Source organism: Coenobita brevimanus, chromosome 80 (assembly GCF_032717465.1).
Source record: "Coenobita brevimanus isolate Jiangsu-jjx chromosome 80, ASM3271746v2, whole genome shotgun sequence".
NCBI lineage: Eukaryota > Metazoa > Arthropoda > Malacostraca > Decapoda > Coenobitidae > Coenobita > Coenobita brevimanus.
In genome coordinates this window covers 16,710,471-16,727,275 of record NC_137033.1, presented here as the reverse complement: position 1 = coordinate 16,727,275, position 16,805 = coordinate 16,710,471, and the positions used below count along the sequence as shown (strand labels likewise).

General features: G+C 38.6%; 1 protein-coding gene across 4 annotated transcripts in view; it reads left to right on the top strand.

The window, feature by feature from the left end:
• The window catches only part of spab (space blanket), a 91,808-nt gene extending 88,007 nt beyond the window's left edge, over nt 1-3,801 (top strand). For all 4 annotated transcript variants that reach the window (XM_080279863.1, XM_080279862.1, XM_080279865.1 and 1 more), the window contains exon 8: nt 3,632-3,801. In XM_080279863.1, the coding sequence (XP_080135989.1) occupies nt 3,632-3,703 (72 nt within the window). In that variant the 3' untranslated portion in view covers nt 3,704-3,801. The remainder of the gene's footprint in view (nt 1-3,631) is intronic.
• The last annotated feature ends 13,004 nt before the right edge of the window (nt 3,802-16,805 follow it).

Sequence of the window (16,805 nt, the reverse complement as noted above, 5' to 3'; positions counted from 1 at the left end):
AAACAGACGATTTTATTCATCTTAATAAATATCTCATTACTGGAGGGGTTAATGAAGGCGGTATCTAAGCCCTCCAGTTTGAAAAGCCACTCCTAAGCTGAATAAAATCGTCTGGAGAGAGAAAAATAATAATAATAATAATAATAACAATAACAATAATAATGATGATGATGAGAAAAAGATTAATAATGATGACGAAAATGATGATGATTATAGTAGTAGCAATAGTAGTAGCAGCAGCAGCAGTAGTAGTAGTTGTACCGGTAGTAGTAGTAGTAGTAACATTAGTGAAGGTAGTTGTAAGAGTAGTAGTAGTAGTAGTAGTAGCAACAATAGTAGTAGTAGTACTAGCAGTAGTGGTAATTAATAATAATAATAATAATAATAATAATAATAATAAATAATAATAATAATAATAATAATAATAATAATAATAATAATAATAATAATTAAAAAAAACAGCCATCATATCAAAATGGCCAAAACTAACCTCACTTTCTTATCTCTAGTCTTGCTTAGAAATTAGAGACAGAGTGACGTGACCTCTGAGGCGGCTTGCAGATTCAGTTTAGCACTTTTTTCCAATTATTTTTCCTTGCTCATGCGAATATTAAGGTCAAATTTCCTTAGACTTTCCTTAGCCTTCCTTAGATTATCCTTAGACCTTCTTAGACTTCCTTAGATGATCCTTAGACTTCCTTAGATGATCCTTAGACCTTCGTAGAATTCCTGTGTCTTCCTTGAATAATCCTGCTTCCTAGACTTTCTGACACTTCCTCAAATCATCCTTAGACCTTCTTAGATTTCCTTAGACTTTCTCAGATTTTCCTTGAACTATCCTTAGACCTTCTTAGATTTCCTTAGACTTCCTCAGACTTTTCTTTAACTTTCCTTGGACTTCTTTTGACTCTGAGACAATTCTTAGACTTCCGTGCTCTTCCTAAGCCTTCCCTTGACTTCTCTGGACTTCCCTTAGGACGCTCTTGACTCTCTTAGACTCTCTTAGACTCTCCTTAGACTTTCCTTAGACTTTCCTTAGACCTTCTACGACAAATAAAAAATGGAAAAGCTGTGTTAGCTGAAAATGAACTAAGCTGGAAATGGAGGCTTACATCGGGAAAAAAAAATAACAAAAAAAATCAGAGTATATATATATATATATATATATGTGTGTGTGTTTGTGTGAAGTGTGTGTGTGTGTGTGTGTGTGTGTGTGTGTGTGTGTGTGTGTGTGTGTGTGTGTGTGTGTGTGTGTGTGTGTGTGTGTGTGTGTGTGTGTGTGTGTGTGTGTGTGTGTGTGTGTGTGTGTGTGTGTTAAATTAGTCTGTAAATAATAGTGTGGCATGGAGGGTAACTTCTGACATCCCGTGCATCTTTCTTAAAGTGGAGAGGCGACAAGACCGAGAAAAGTGGCTTTGTTTGCATTACGTCTGTCACTCCACCATGCCACTTAAACCACTTCAACCCCATGACTTTTTTCTGTTTTTATTTCCGTGTGTGTGTGTGTGTGTGTGTGTGTGTGTGTGTGTGTGTGTTTACTATATTTACCACACTTAAAGATACGTTTTTTTAATCTATATTTGCTAGACTGAGAATTTCTTAACCTCTTCACTTCAAGGCGCTCCTCCAAGCTGAAGAAACTCGCCTTATAGTAGCAGTAATAAATGAAAATAACACATCGTCGGGTTGAAGAGATTAATTCGTCAGTTATAAGTGTAATTCGTCGCAGTTATAAGTGTCATTCGTCAGTTCTAAGTGTCATTCGTCAATTCTAAGTGTCATTCGTCCCAGTTATAAGTGTCATTCGTCCCAGTTATAAGTGTCATTCGTCAGTTCTAAGTGTCATTCGTCAATTCTAAGTGTCATTCGTCCCAGTTATAAGTGTCATTCGTCCCAGTTATAAGTGTAATTCGTCCCAGTTATAAGTGTCATTCGTCCCAGTTCTAAGTGTCATTCGTCCCAGTTCTAAGTGTCATTCGTCCCAGTTCTAAGTGTCATTCGTTCCAATTATAAGTGTCATTCGTCCCAGTTATAAGCGTCATTCGTCACGGTTATAAGTGTCATTCGTCACGGTTATAAGTGTCATTCGTCACAGTTATAAGTGTAATTTGTCATAGTTATAAGTGTCATTCGTCACAGTTATAAGTGTCATTCGTCACAGTTATAAGTGTCATTCGTCACAGTTATAAGTGTAATTCGTCCTAGTTATGAGTGTAATTCGTCACAGTTATAAGTGTCATTCGTCAGTCAAAAGTGTCATTCGTCAGTTATAAGTGTAATTCGTCAGTTATAAGTGCCATTCGTGCCAGTTATAAGTGTCATTCGTCACAGTTATAAGTGGGGCATCGTCTGCTTACTTAATACATAACTCTACTTATCCCTCTATAATAACTAATAAAGAATAACTGGGCTGTCGTCTACTTAATAATTCTTAGTAATTATTTCCCCCTAATAACTAACTTTCTACTTAAATAATTACCACATTACAAAGAGAACTGTACTATTAAGCAGTGACTATCCTATGCCTATTATAAAAAAAAACTATATTTGCTTAAGTTTGTCCCGTGTAATACTTAAATTTTGATGCTGTACTTGTAAATGTATATCGTATTTAAGTAGTGAGAAAGAAAAACTAAGAAATTCGTCCTTGGATTGAGAGTCCGGGCCCACTAAAACACCAGGCGCCCTCAGATTTTTAGTTAAGAGAAAAACGTAATCGTGAGTCATTCTGTCCATCTCCATCCTCAAATTTTAGTTCAGAGAGAGAGAGAGAGAGAGAGAGAGAGAGAAATTATCCTAAGTCAGCCTGTCATTCTCCATCCTGACCTCTCTCTCCAGCCACGACCTCGCCTTTCCATTATCTCTTATCTCTCTTACCTCTTATCTCTCTTACCTCTCTTTCTCTTACCTCTTATCTCTCCTACCTCTATCTCTCTTACCTCTCTTATCTCTCTTACCTCTTATCTCTCTTACTTCTATCTCTCTTACCTCTCTCTCTCTTACCTCTTATCTTTCTCACCTCTCTTATCTCTCATCTCTCATACCTCTCTTATCTCTTTACCTCTTATCTCTTTTGCCTCTTATCTCTCTTACCTCTTTTATCTCTCCTTTTATCTCTCTTACCTCTCTCTCCAGCCATGACCTCGCCTTTCCTTTATCTCTTTACCTTTAACGTGTACCTGACCTTTCCCCGGAGCCCCAGTATTACCCGACCTACCTTCCAATAAAGCACGTGACCTGACTTACATGCTAGGCCTTTCAATCTTTCACCTGACTCCCACAGCTAGTCCAGATTCTCGTTGACCCCACTTGACCTCAGCTGACCCCTTCCTGATCATTCCATACACATCAATTGACCTTTTCTAATTGCATATATAACCTGACTTCCATTTCTTTCTTCTAATCTCCTTTCTTCTTTCCGAGACAGCCTAGACACGTTATCATCTGACCTGACCTCCCCTAACCTGACCTCCCCTGACCTGACCTCCCCTGACCTGACCTCCACTGACCTGACCCACTGACCTGACCTCCACTGACCTGACCTCCACTGACCTGACCTCCACTGACCTGACCTCCCTCTGCCCTAACTTCCCTTGACCTGACCTCACCTGACCTTTCATTTCTCTCCCAGGTGAAGCACGTGGTCGAGCACACGAAAGGTGAGAAGAGGCTGACAGGATTGGCACACGACTACTACTTCTAAAGAGCCGCCTGACCTGTCCTGACCTGACCTGACCTGACCTGGGGATGACCTGACCTGCTGCCGGGAGTCTTGAACTTCACTCTTGGATGGGGAGGAGAAGGGGGGAGGGGAGGGGGAGGGGGGAAAAGGGGGGAGAAGAGGAAGGTTTTGGTGTTGGGGGGAAGGGTAGGGGTGATCAGTGAATTAAAAAGCCATATCATTTTTAGAGAGGTAAAAAAATATATATATGAAGAAGTATATATGTATGTGGATTTATATATGAAATGATTATATATAGGAGTATTATGATGTTTACAGAGATTATATATATAGGTGTAAAGATAAATTATATATATATGGAATTATCATGATGTGCAAGAAGATATATATGTATGTAGAAAAAGAAGAAACAATGCTATATGAAAGAATTATATGTGAAAAAGATTATATATGTAGAGAGGTAAGAATAATATATATGCAAGAACAGATATACATACAAAGGGAACTTAAATATACATAGACAGAAACTATGTGATAATAGGTAAGAATAGGTACAGAGAGGGAGGGAGGGGAGGAGACGGGTAATAATGAAGGAGAAATTAAGGCAGATTAAAAAAATGAAAGTAGAACTGGAAAATAAGGATCAGGTTTTCTTAGATTAAAAAATTAGAAAAGAAGATATGATAGAAAAGAAACGCATAAAAGGTGAAGGAGAAAAGGAAGATACTTAGCAAATTATGGCCTAAATATAATGGAAAATAATGATGATGATGATGATGATGATGATGATGATGACGAGGAGGAGGAGGAGGAGGAGGAGGTGAAGGAGGAAGAAGAGGAAGAAGATATTGACGATAGTAGCAGAAATGATAATAATAATAATAATAATAATAATAATAATAATAATAATAATAATAATACGAGAACTCCAAAAAAAAATGATGATACTGAGAAAAGATTGATTAAGTTGGCTGGGTATCGAGGAAAGGAGAAAGAGGTAAAGGAAAAAAGTCACTAATAAAGAAGAAAGAAAGAAAGAAAAAGAAGACAGAAGATAAACAAAAAGAAAAAAAAAAGAATTACAATGTTCAATAAGTCAAAGATAAAATTCGAATAGACATTAAAAATTATATTGGATAAAAAAAATAAGTAAAAAATAAAATAAAAAGAAAACAGAAAATAAATCGCTAAATGGAAGGTAATACGTAAAATATATTAAAGAATTTTCACTCAAAATTCGAAAAAACGATTTGGAATTTTAGAAGTCATGCTCTCGAATGAAAAAAAATGAGAAAAAAATGAGAAAAAATATTGAAAGAAAGATGAATATGTGATTAATTAAAGAGTAAGGAAAAGAGAGTGACAGAAAAAGAGAGCAGAGGAGAGAAAGAGAGAGTGAGAGATGAGAGGTAAGAGAGATATGAGAAATGAGAGAAAGAGAAAATGTCAGATGAGAAAAAGAGAGAGAAAAAGTGAGATGAGAGACAGAGTGAAAAAGGGAGATGAGAGAAAGAGAAAAGAGAAAGATGAGAGAAAGAGAGTGAAAAACAGAGATGAGAGGAAGAGAGTGAAGCGAGAGATGAGAGAAAGAGAGAAAAAGAGACATGAGAGAAAGAAATTTAAAGAGACGCGAGAGAGAGAGAGAGAGAGAGAGAGAGAGAGAGAGAGAGAGAGAAATTGTCTTGTCGAAAGGAAAAATTATCAGATAATTTTTCACATTTTCTTTCTCTAATATGGCTTTCTTTCCCACACTGTCTCTACTTTCTCTAAACTCTCTCTCTCTCTCTCTCTCTCTCTCTCTCTCTCTCTCTCTCTCTCTCTCTCTCTCTCTCTCTCTCTCTCTCTTTTCAGTTCTCTTTCATATTCACACTAACACTCCCTCACACAATCTTTCTCTCTCAGGCACCATCTCTCACTCTCTTACTTTCGCTCTCACACTTCCATACTTACCCTCTCACTCTCTCACACTGCTTCACGTCTTCATGCTTGCTCCCTTTCTTTCCTCACGCCGTCTCTCTCTCTCTCTCTTTCTCTCTCTCTCTCAACCACCTAGCTCTAAAAAAAGGTAAATCACAATAATATAATTAATCAAAAGGAAAATAATCAGAAAATATTTAACAAATTGGCAGTAAAAATAAAAATCAATGTTATATATTTTTTCTTTGTTTTATGTCGAATAGGAAGAGAAAAAAATATTAGAATATATATGATGATGATTATGATGAAAGTAATAATAATAAGAAGAAGGAGGAGGAGGAGGAAGAGGAAAGAGAAACGAAAAATTGTCAGAAACTCTATAAGAATGAAAATAATAATGATAATAATAATAATAATAACTAATAATAATAATAATCTCCAAGGTGCTACAGAAAATGAAAGCGCTGTAGCAGAGACTTAAAATAAAAAAATAACTCCACCCAGCATTCGATTCAACACCTCATCCACTTTCATCAACAGCAACAGAAAATGGGAAGTGAACAACAATTTACCTAAGTTTCCCCTAATATGAGTGATGTTCAAGATTTCCTGTGAACAAAAAATAACAAAAAAAATAAAAAGTGAACAAGAACTAAGAAGAAGAGACAGGCTAAAGAAAAAGGGGGAAAGAGGGAAACTGAGGAGGAAGAAGACCAGGAAGAAGAAGAAAAGGAAGATCAAGAAGTAGAAGATGAGGAGAAGGAGGAGGAGGAGGAAGAGGAGGAGAGAGGAAACTTATCTTTTTTTGGGAGGGAAGACAACCCATTCAGGCCAATGACATGATTCTCGTTTTCTTTAGGCTGAGAAGCGACGATTTTCTTTAGCTCAAGGGAGCCTTTGGAAAACTGGAAAAGGTTGCATAATATCCACAAATAACCCCTCCAGTACTCAAGCTCCTTCTGTAGTTGAGTGAAATCGTCTGCTGGGGGCCTGATAGAAGCAAAATCCATCATCGTAGTGAAGGGGTTGGAGAAAATATACCTCCCATGCATACCCTATACACCTCCCCACCTCACCTTTATACAGCACACATAATGATACAGTTTTAAATACAATATACACCCAGCCCAGTCCAGTACACCCACCTGATCATATAGTGTTTTGTGCGTTGTAAACACGTATTAAAAGTATACAAATCAGTAGCGTATACATTTTAATACGGTATACATAAGTCCCTAACCTGATCCCCCCCCCCTCCATGTTACCGTGTTTTCCTCTGCACCGTATAACAAACGTGTATTAAACGTGTATTCTCAAAGGTGGTTGTCAGAAGTGATACGTGCTCGTTGTTACACTGTGGTAGTAGATTATCCGTAGAGTTTCATTATCTATATATACACAAACAAACCAGTACCCAAGTGGTGGCATGCGTTTAAATGGACCAAAAAAAGAAGATGACTCGTCCATTCTGTCAAAGTCTCGTGTGTCTAATTTTATTCTTGTTACAACCAGACGATTTCTTTCAGCTTAAATCTTCGCCAGGTTCGAGAGAAGAGGGGGTTGATGGGAGGGTGTTGTCTCCTCCCCCCTCCAAATTCGAAAAAAAAAAAAATCTAGGGCTGAATAAAATCGTCTGGAAAAAGCAAAAATAAAATAGGAAAAAATCAGCGACGTGGAAAATAGGATCGGTCATTATATCTCGCTCCCCCTCCAAATTTTTTTTTTTACCCCAGAGGAAAATTGGATCCAACCCGAGCCCATACCAGCCGCGAGCCCAACCCCTCCAAAAACTCCTCCAAACCCCCTCCAAAACTCCTCCAAAATCCCTTAAAAGCCCCCTCCAAAACCCCTCCAAAACTCCTCCAAGCCCCCTCCAAAACTCCTCCAAGTCCCCTCCAAAACCCATCCAAGCCCTCTCCAAAACCCCTCCAAGCCCCCTCCAAAACCCCTTCTATCCTTCAGTTCTATTACTCTCATCCCATACCCATGATCCTACCCCTTCTCCAAACCCCTTGATCCTAACACTGCCTAACCCTTCCAACTCCCTCTGACCCTAACCCCTCCAAAATCCCTCCTACCCTAACCCCTTAACCCCCGCCCCCTTCCAAACCCTCCAAACTCCCTTCAAAGTCCTTCCTCCCTGTCGCATCCCAGTAGTTCCTTTTTTTCCTTTTTTTTTTTTTTTTTTTTTTTTAGTATGCAACCCAACCCAACCTGAAAGTATTAGTGTGTACCCGATCTTAGTATGAGTAAAAAAAATATGTTAGTATGACCCGACCCGACCTGAATCCGACTCTATTGAGTGTGAAGCAGAGAAGAAAAAACATTAGTGCATCCCAACCCGACCCAACCCGACCCGACCCGACCCCGAGAGTGTTATAGTGTGACCCGACCCGACCCGACCCGAGCCGAGAGTGTGACGGTCTTAGCCAGCATGGGTTTGCCTGTTGGTCTATGTGGAGTACTTTTATGTGTGGCCAAGTATAGTCGTTATCAATCATCAAGTACCATAGTTTATTCATTTACCCGTCGGTGTTTTGAGGTTAATAGAGAGTATAATAAACAATAATATACTAATGATAATATTAATGATACTACTAATAATAATAATACTAATAATAATAACAATAATATTACTACTAATAATAATAACTAGGATATAAGTATTACAACAGGCATGGTGTTTTACGCATGGCGAGGACCGTGCTCTCACCAGCGTCGGAAAATCACTAAGACTTCTTCCTTCCCTGTTTATTTCTCCTTAGTTACTCCCCTGTGTGTTTTTATACCACCTGTGTCGATATAGAAAAGGTGTAAACAGCATACAAGGGGGTATGGACACTCTCAGGCTCTTATGCTCACGCTCAACTGAACCTAATCCCAGTCCGTTCCCAGGGACAGATTGCTAGAGTGAACCCAGCTGCGAGAGGGTTGATAATCGGAAAGAAGGACGAGGCTTTGGGGAAATCGCCACGAGAACTAGCTAGGAAAGAGGTTCTAGAAAGGCTTGAGAGCATTAGGTGAAAGGATGAAATATTAGAAGTGAATAAGGAAGGATGTTAAAAATATCTGAGAGTTTGGATGAAAAGAGACGAAGAATTAGATATTTTAGAGCGAAATGGACAAAGGAAAAAAATAGGTGTGTAAGGAAGAATAATAGGTGACTAAGGAAGGGGGTGTTATAAGAGCCTGAGAGTGTTAGGGTGAAATAGGCAAGAAAAAAAGAAAAAGCTGGCGAAGGAAGAAGTGTTAGAGAGCTTCCCAACCCCAGGAGACCACGGCCCCCGGTGAAGTCTCTCTACTCTCACGCGCCCCACTCCGCAGGGCCTAACTAACTCACTAACTAACCTTTTGATCCTTTACCGAGTCGTTCCCGGCCGCCCTCAGCGCTGCCAATACAGGTGAAGTTTTGTGCTGCAACCGCCCTGGCACAGAGTCGAAAAAGAAGATAAAAACAAAAATCAGATGAGGCCTTGTGCTATCGTGGTTGGCGAATTAGACTATTTGTCCAAGTTTAGGCAGGTAATGCACAGAATAAATGTAAATTGAATCTGGGCTTGTGTGTCATTTATCCTTCTAAACGTATGGGTGGCTGTGTTATGCATCCCTTTTGAATTTTATCTGTATTTAGGAAACCATTTTATTTTCTGAATTTTTGTCTGGGTGTTTGTATTATTGATTTTGTTTATATTTTGGAAACTATTTTTCTAATATGAATTTCCTGCGTTTCTGGATCCCTCTGTTCTATTCTATTGGTTCCTATTCTTGTGCTAGTTCCTCTTCTTCTGTTACCTCTCAGTCTATCAATTTTTTTTATCATTTTTTTTCTTGCTCGCTGGACCCTACCTCACCCCATCCTAAGGTGGGGAAAGAGGTCTGGATTATGATGGTGATGATGATGATGATGATGATAACGATGATGATGATGATGATAACGATGGAGATAATGATTCTGTGTCTGCGCTTTTGCAACCTGGGAACTAAACTAAACATCATTCTCAACATCTGCAAGACAGCAATTAACTAACCATGCAAGTGTTGAATATAATACTGAGCCACTCGTCAGTTCAGAACACAATTTTTCTTCAACATTTTGTAAACACAGGTATTTCTCGTCCTGTCAATGGATTATAAGTGTCAATATAAACATTAAACTCTTGAACCTCTTGATCGGATTATGCTCTCCAGTAAATCTCATCTACACACGTACAGCATCAGAATATTCTTCGTAAAACATTTTATTTCTGTACTCATTCTTGAGAACACACACACACACACACACACACACACACACACACACACACACACACACACACACACACACACACACACACACACACACACACACACACACACACACACACACACACACACACACACACACACACACACACACACGAAAATTGTTGAGTTTTTGTTGAATATTGTAGGAGAAAATATATTCCAAATCAAACACACAAGAGGGAATTTCTGAACACTAACGAACAAAAAATCAACGAAGAATGAAAAAAAAAAAACAATAATCACGCCATACTAACATGTTAACAGTACAGGAGAAATAAGGCTTAGAATCAGTGCCTATCGACCACACGAGGGTCATTAAGGCAGATAATCACATTTTTTTTTAAGTCCAAATCTCCTCTTAAACTGTGACATGCAGTCGCTCAGATTATAATCAAGTTCATAGTTCATTTCTAGATACGAACAGGCCGAGGTTTGGAGAGAGAGAGAGAGAGAGAGAGAGAGAGAGAGAGAGAATTGTTCAAAAATCTCATGACTGGCCCAGAGAATCGAACCCGGGACTTTTCGGTTGCATACCAGTTGTCCTTCAGACTACACTATCACCGCAACCCTCAGAAAACAGTAAGGTATATGATTTGATGTCTTCACCCACTGCATTGTGCTGGAGAGGGACGCCTTGATGTGGTGGCACTGATATAACAAGGTGACTTCACTACCTGGTTATATGAACGTCCCTCAACTCCTTCCCTATCCCCCAAAAGAAGGCTGGTGGACTGCAGGAAACGGGTGACTTAAGGCTGCAGTCCACTGGGTTCACGTTCAGATGATCTTGGACTTGCTGTTGCTGTTGCTGCTGCTGCTGCTGCTACTACTACTACTACTACTACTACTACCTACCTACCTACCTAACTCCTACAGGGGAATAAAAAAAAATGCTTCTGTAAACCAGCATTTTGGTGATGGGTATGTACTGGACAATGATAGGAGGGCGCTAAGCTGTTTTGGCCATATGGAGAGTATGGAGAGTGAGAGAGTTTGTGTGAGTGAGGTAGAGGAAGAGAGAGGAGAGGGAAACCAAGGATGAGGTGGCGGGATGGCGTGGAGAGGTATATGAATGAGGGTGCAGTGGGATGGAGAAAGGGTTGCCTGATGATGGAAGACTGGGCAACATGAGATTTGCCTGTAACTGTTACCTTCGTGATTAAGGCGCCTGGCTATACACAGAGATAGATAGACAGACAGATAGATAAATAAATAAATAGACAAACAGACACATACAGACAAATAGAGACAAAAAACAAGCAGAGAGAGAGAGAGAGAGATAATGAAGTCCGTTTGAGATGCACGTAAATAAACAGAATCCACTTATTTCACATCCACCCCAAAAATGCTTCAGCTAAAAATCCCGTTGGTGTTCACTAGGTACCCAGAGACCCACCACCAGCGCCGCACCGCCTGGCAGAACGTGAACAGAAGAACAGCAGACAGAACACTGGCTGATAGAACATCTTGAGACACACTACAATTCGTTCACTTTAACTTGGCCCAGATTTTCGTCCATTTCCATTTTATTTCACTTATAGTAGCTCGGAGAAGGACAGTACCACAACACTACATCTTTTCCACAGCACTTCTTCGTGACTAGCGCCATATTCTAGTGTTCATCTATTGTTACAGCTCAGTATTCAAGATGGAGAGATGGCAATTTTAAACCAAGCTAAAGTGAAAAAAGTATAACCGTCTTGGCACTTGTTTCTGTGATCACGAATCTGGTCAGAGCTACAGCCCTTTTCATCATCATCGTCATTATCATCATTTTATTTCCCCACTAATACATGAGTTTTTTTTTTATTATTATTCTGGGTTTTCATTCCTCCCTGATTTCACTGTCTCGTTCTCTTCGGTGGTTTTATGTATTCCGTAACACCTCCTCCGTACTCATTTATTCTACACAATACACCTCAGTTTCCTCTTGTCTGTAACTGATGCATGCTATAGAAATAACGTAGCGTACTAGAGAATTTTAACGTGTAAAGTGCAGAATAAACCACTAAGAAAGAGGGGCTACGAAACAAAGTCACTTAGAATACGACTTCCTGTTTCATTGTTTCGAATCAGCAAATACCAGGGCTTTATTACAGTCGGTCTACACCCAGACCAAATTTCACACCACACACTCATAATACACCAACACCACCACACACCCACAAGAACACCACACACCAACTAAAAAACACTACACACCCACAAAAACACCACACACCAACTAAAAAACACTACACACCCACAAAAACACCACACACACACACACACACACACACACACACACACACACACACACACAAACACACAAAACGCTCTCGCCTGCCATCTGGTAGACGGGGGTTTGTGCCTGCTCTGTGCTCGAAAAGTTTCACCGACGAAGCGGGTGGTTACTGTCCCCCTTGAGCAAAGGGACTGGTGTGTGCGTGTGTGAAAGGTTACAACCTTGCCCTGAGATCGAACAGTATGAGCTCTCAGTTCTCATCCGAGAGGGTAAAAAGCTGACGATCACGACGACCATCACGTGATCCTGACCCACCCGGTGAATTAAACACCACACATCGACACCACACACACACACACACACACACACACATTCTCCCCCCTCACCTCATCCTCAAACCAGCACCACACCAATCACTTAAATAAAACAAATGGCTCAGTATTACTCTTTATTCCATCACTTAACCCTGCACAGTCAACTCCATCCGCTGAGAAGAGAAACAGCTTCGTATTATCAAACCTGGGAGTGAGAGGTATCCAAAAACCATCAATTTCTTAAAAAAAAAAAAAAATCCCACATTCACTTTTAAAACCCACCAGGAAAGTTTTTTTTTATTTTATTTTTTTACTTATTTTATTTTTTGTACCCTTCGATATGTTTCAAGTTTGGTTTCTCTCCCTGAGTGGAAGAAAATGGCGGGAAATTTTAAACTGCAGGTACTGTGTTATGAAGTTATGGCTTTGGGATGTGAACTTGGGGGTAGCAAGATAAAAGAACAGAGAGAGACAGGAACAAAGGCGTAGAGACAGAGACAAAGGAATAGAGATAGATGGATAGAAAGATATAGAAACAGAGAGACAAATTAGCAGAGACAAAGCCAGGGTACAGAGCAGCAAAAGACAGGGGGAGGGGGGAGAGGCAAAGGAGATAGCGAGAGACAGACAAAGGAACAGAGACGGAGACACATACACACAAACAAACAGACAAACAAGGAAAGACAGATCAAGACAAAGATTCACGAGAGATAGAGACAAAGAAAAAGAGACAGAAGGGAAAGACAGGGGGACAGAAAGAAAGAAATCAAGACAAAGGAGACACGAGAGACAGAAACAGCGACAGAAAGGTGGAGACAGAGGGACAGAAGGAAAGAAAAACCAAGACAAAAAGACAGAAGCAGAGATAAGGAGAGTCAGTATAATCCATCCTATTTAATATTAAGCTAGTAACTCTCCCTCTGCCAAATTTTCCACAAACTGAAAATTTGCCCTAACTCTGCACACTTAAATGCTTCAAAACAATGGTCCAATTTTCTTTTTTATGATTTTTTAGGTCCTTCAAGACAATACTTCAGCAGTCTGTACATGATCCCTTAAACACTACCAATCTTTCAAGACAACGGGCTAGTTTATCTTTCACGTTTTCTTAATTATTTCAAGACAATGATTCAGTGTTTTTGATTTCTAAAATACTTCAGGTTTTCAGAACAATGATCCGGGTTTCTGAGGGCTGTATGTTGTCTTTAGTTCTCCAAGACAATGTCACAATCTTTTTATCTTTTTAGTACTTCAAAACACTGTCCCAGTTTCACTATACATAAAACAAGATCACATGGAAAGGCTTGAGCAACGACATAAACACACACACACACACACACACACACACACACACACATCGATTACAAAACTACAAAAGAATGACATGAGTTACCCCTACTTAGTTTTTACATCCTATTTGCAGTATAACTTCTCAAAATTTAAAACATGAACAGCTCTTCTCGTAGGTGTAGGAGGCTAGCTTTTTTTTTTTTTTTTTTTTTTTATCCCTAGCTGCTTATTTCTGTATCTGGGGATTTAATGTGATTTTGTGAATTATCTGTGTTATTATATGAACACAAAAAATATATATATAACTTACAAGAGGGTAGCAAAGTGTAATAGGTAAAACAAATCGATAAAATGAGTGTTATTTATGCAATCAGTATCCATGTCCAAAATAAATATACAACACACTAGAGATTAATAGGCGGAATGTGCAATATATATATATATATATATATATATATATATATCTATATATATATATATATATATATATATATATATATATATATATATATATATATAAACTGTATCGACGACAAAAACAAGCAATGTACAAGATATTAAAAATGTAATATCTAAATAAATAGAAAATAAATAGGTAAGGAAAAGGGTGTTAGTGGTAGTTGTAGTTGCAGTCCCAGGTTCATCTGAAACGTGAGCCCAGTGGACTGCAGGCTGATGTTGCTTTTCACCTACAGTCCACGATCCTACTTTTTTGGGGGATGGGGGGATGAGTTGAAGGACCTTGGTATAACAGGACATTGAAGTTGCTCGGTTATATCAGTGCCACCACGAGAAGGCGTCCCTAGATAACACTAGGGATAGAAAGCCTCCTGAACCTACGAGAATATGGGATGAGAATAAAAATAAGGGAGGTATCCTCATCGGTTAAGGAAGCTCCCCAGTATCTTTTCTTAGGCGATTTATTTTACTTGTTTTACCCTTTATTATCCTCTTCTGATTTACATAAATCCTTCCAATATCTCCATAACCTGCATAAATAACGTACAAAAGGATATCAACCAGGAGTATCCAGAAACAAATCGCTAAGGAAGAGGTGTTAGGGGGCTTCCTTACAAGACGAGCATACCTGCCCAAGACATCGGAAGAGGTTTTGATCCTAACTTTGGCACTTATGATAAACACCTGTACTCTTGGAAGAAATATTAAACCCCTTCAGCCCGATGACGTGGTTTCTTATTTCATTCCTGGGTTTCTTGTTTCATTCCTTGCTTTCTTGTTTCATTCCTTGGTTTTCCGTGTTCCATTCCTTATTCCAGTCCTTATTTTTTTACTTAATTCCTCTGTTCTCACGCTTCACTGATAGATAGATAGATATATTTTTATCTACTCAAATCCACTTCGAAAACTCTATCGTAAAGGGAAACCAAAATCGTATGCTGAAAAAATTAATAAAATAAAAATTGCGTCATTGGACTGAAGAGGTTTTCTTATCTTGAAAATTGTTCTCAACATTATTTTCCTTTCTTTCTTTCTTTTCCTTCTTTCTTGCTTTCTTTCTTTCTTCTTTCTTTTCTTTCTTTCTTTTTCTTTTTTGCTTAATTGCAGTTCACAGTCTATACGATTATTTTCACTCTAAGTCGTTCACAGTAATTCTCAGCTTAATTATATGTTTTTTTTTTTAATGGTACCGTATTTTATTCTCTCACAGTAGGTTATTCACAGTCATTCTCAGCTTAATTATGAATGACGCCGTAATAAACAAATTCTCACCGTAAAATATCCTCTCACAGTAGCTTATTCACAGTCATTCTCAGCTGAACTATAAATGTCACCGTAATAAAAGAAAATCAATGTTTAAATTTCACAGTGTTTGTTAATTTTAATATCTTCACTAAAATAACGTCAATTTTTATGCTATTCTTTCCACCTCCAGATTTACTTATTTATATATATATATATATATATATATATATATATATATATATATATATATATATATATATATATATATATTTATTTATTTATTTATTATACGGGGAAATCTTTGCCCTTGTCGCATTTTAAAAACACTTCATTATCATCCTCCATTTTTAAAAGTCTCCCTTAAAAATAAAAATAAAAACTGCATCATTGACCTGAAGGGGTTACCTCCACTTGGCACTAAGATCACCCTCATCGTAAATGGTTCACAGTAAATCCCTAACACCTTTTCCTAAGCGATTTATTTTGCCTACTAGACCTTACTGTCCTGTGTTACATAAATCCTTCCACTGTCGCCATACCCTGCATCAATAACGTACAAAATGGATAAATCACTTAGGAATGGGTGTTAGGGAGCTTCCTCATAGGTCGGTAGTTCATAATTGCTAACTTTAATTCCTGTTAATACCATCTACGTTACTCTGATACCTGGTGTTGCTAACTTAAATTCCACAAACTCTTTCTCACAATTTTCTAATAAATCTCTCCTTCTGTACCGTATCTCTAAATTCTTTCTCATAATTCTCTCACAATGTACTCCATCACTTTTTCTCTCTCTTACCTCTTTCCCTCATTATTCTGTCTCTCTGTCTCTCTCTCTCTCACACTCCCTCACATTCCTTCCTTCATACCTCCTTCATCCACATCTATCTCTCACATCCTCTCCTTCATGTATCTTTCCCTCATCATTTTCTTTTTCACACGCTCTCCCTCACATCTCTCTCCCCCATCACTATCTCCTTCACGTTCTCTTCCCCATGTCTACATCCCTCATAACTATCTCACATTCTCTCCCTCCTGTATGTCTCGCCTACAGTTATCTCTTTCACATTCTCCTCTCTCTCTCTCTCTCTCTCTCTCTCTCTCTCTCTCTCTCTCTCTCTCTCTCTCTCTCTCTCTCTCTCTATCTATCTATCTATCTATCTATATATCTATCTCACATTCTCTCCAACTTATCTCTCTCCCCCATCATTATCTCTCATATTCAGATAAAAATATAACTAGTTTGTGGAAGAATCAGAAAAGCCACAGGAAATCTCTCTCTCTCTCTCTCTCTCTCTCACACACACACACACACACACACACAAATTGACTCTCTGCTTAATTTTTCTCGTGCAGTCAATAGGTGAATATCTAGGTCTTTTTCTTCTTC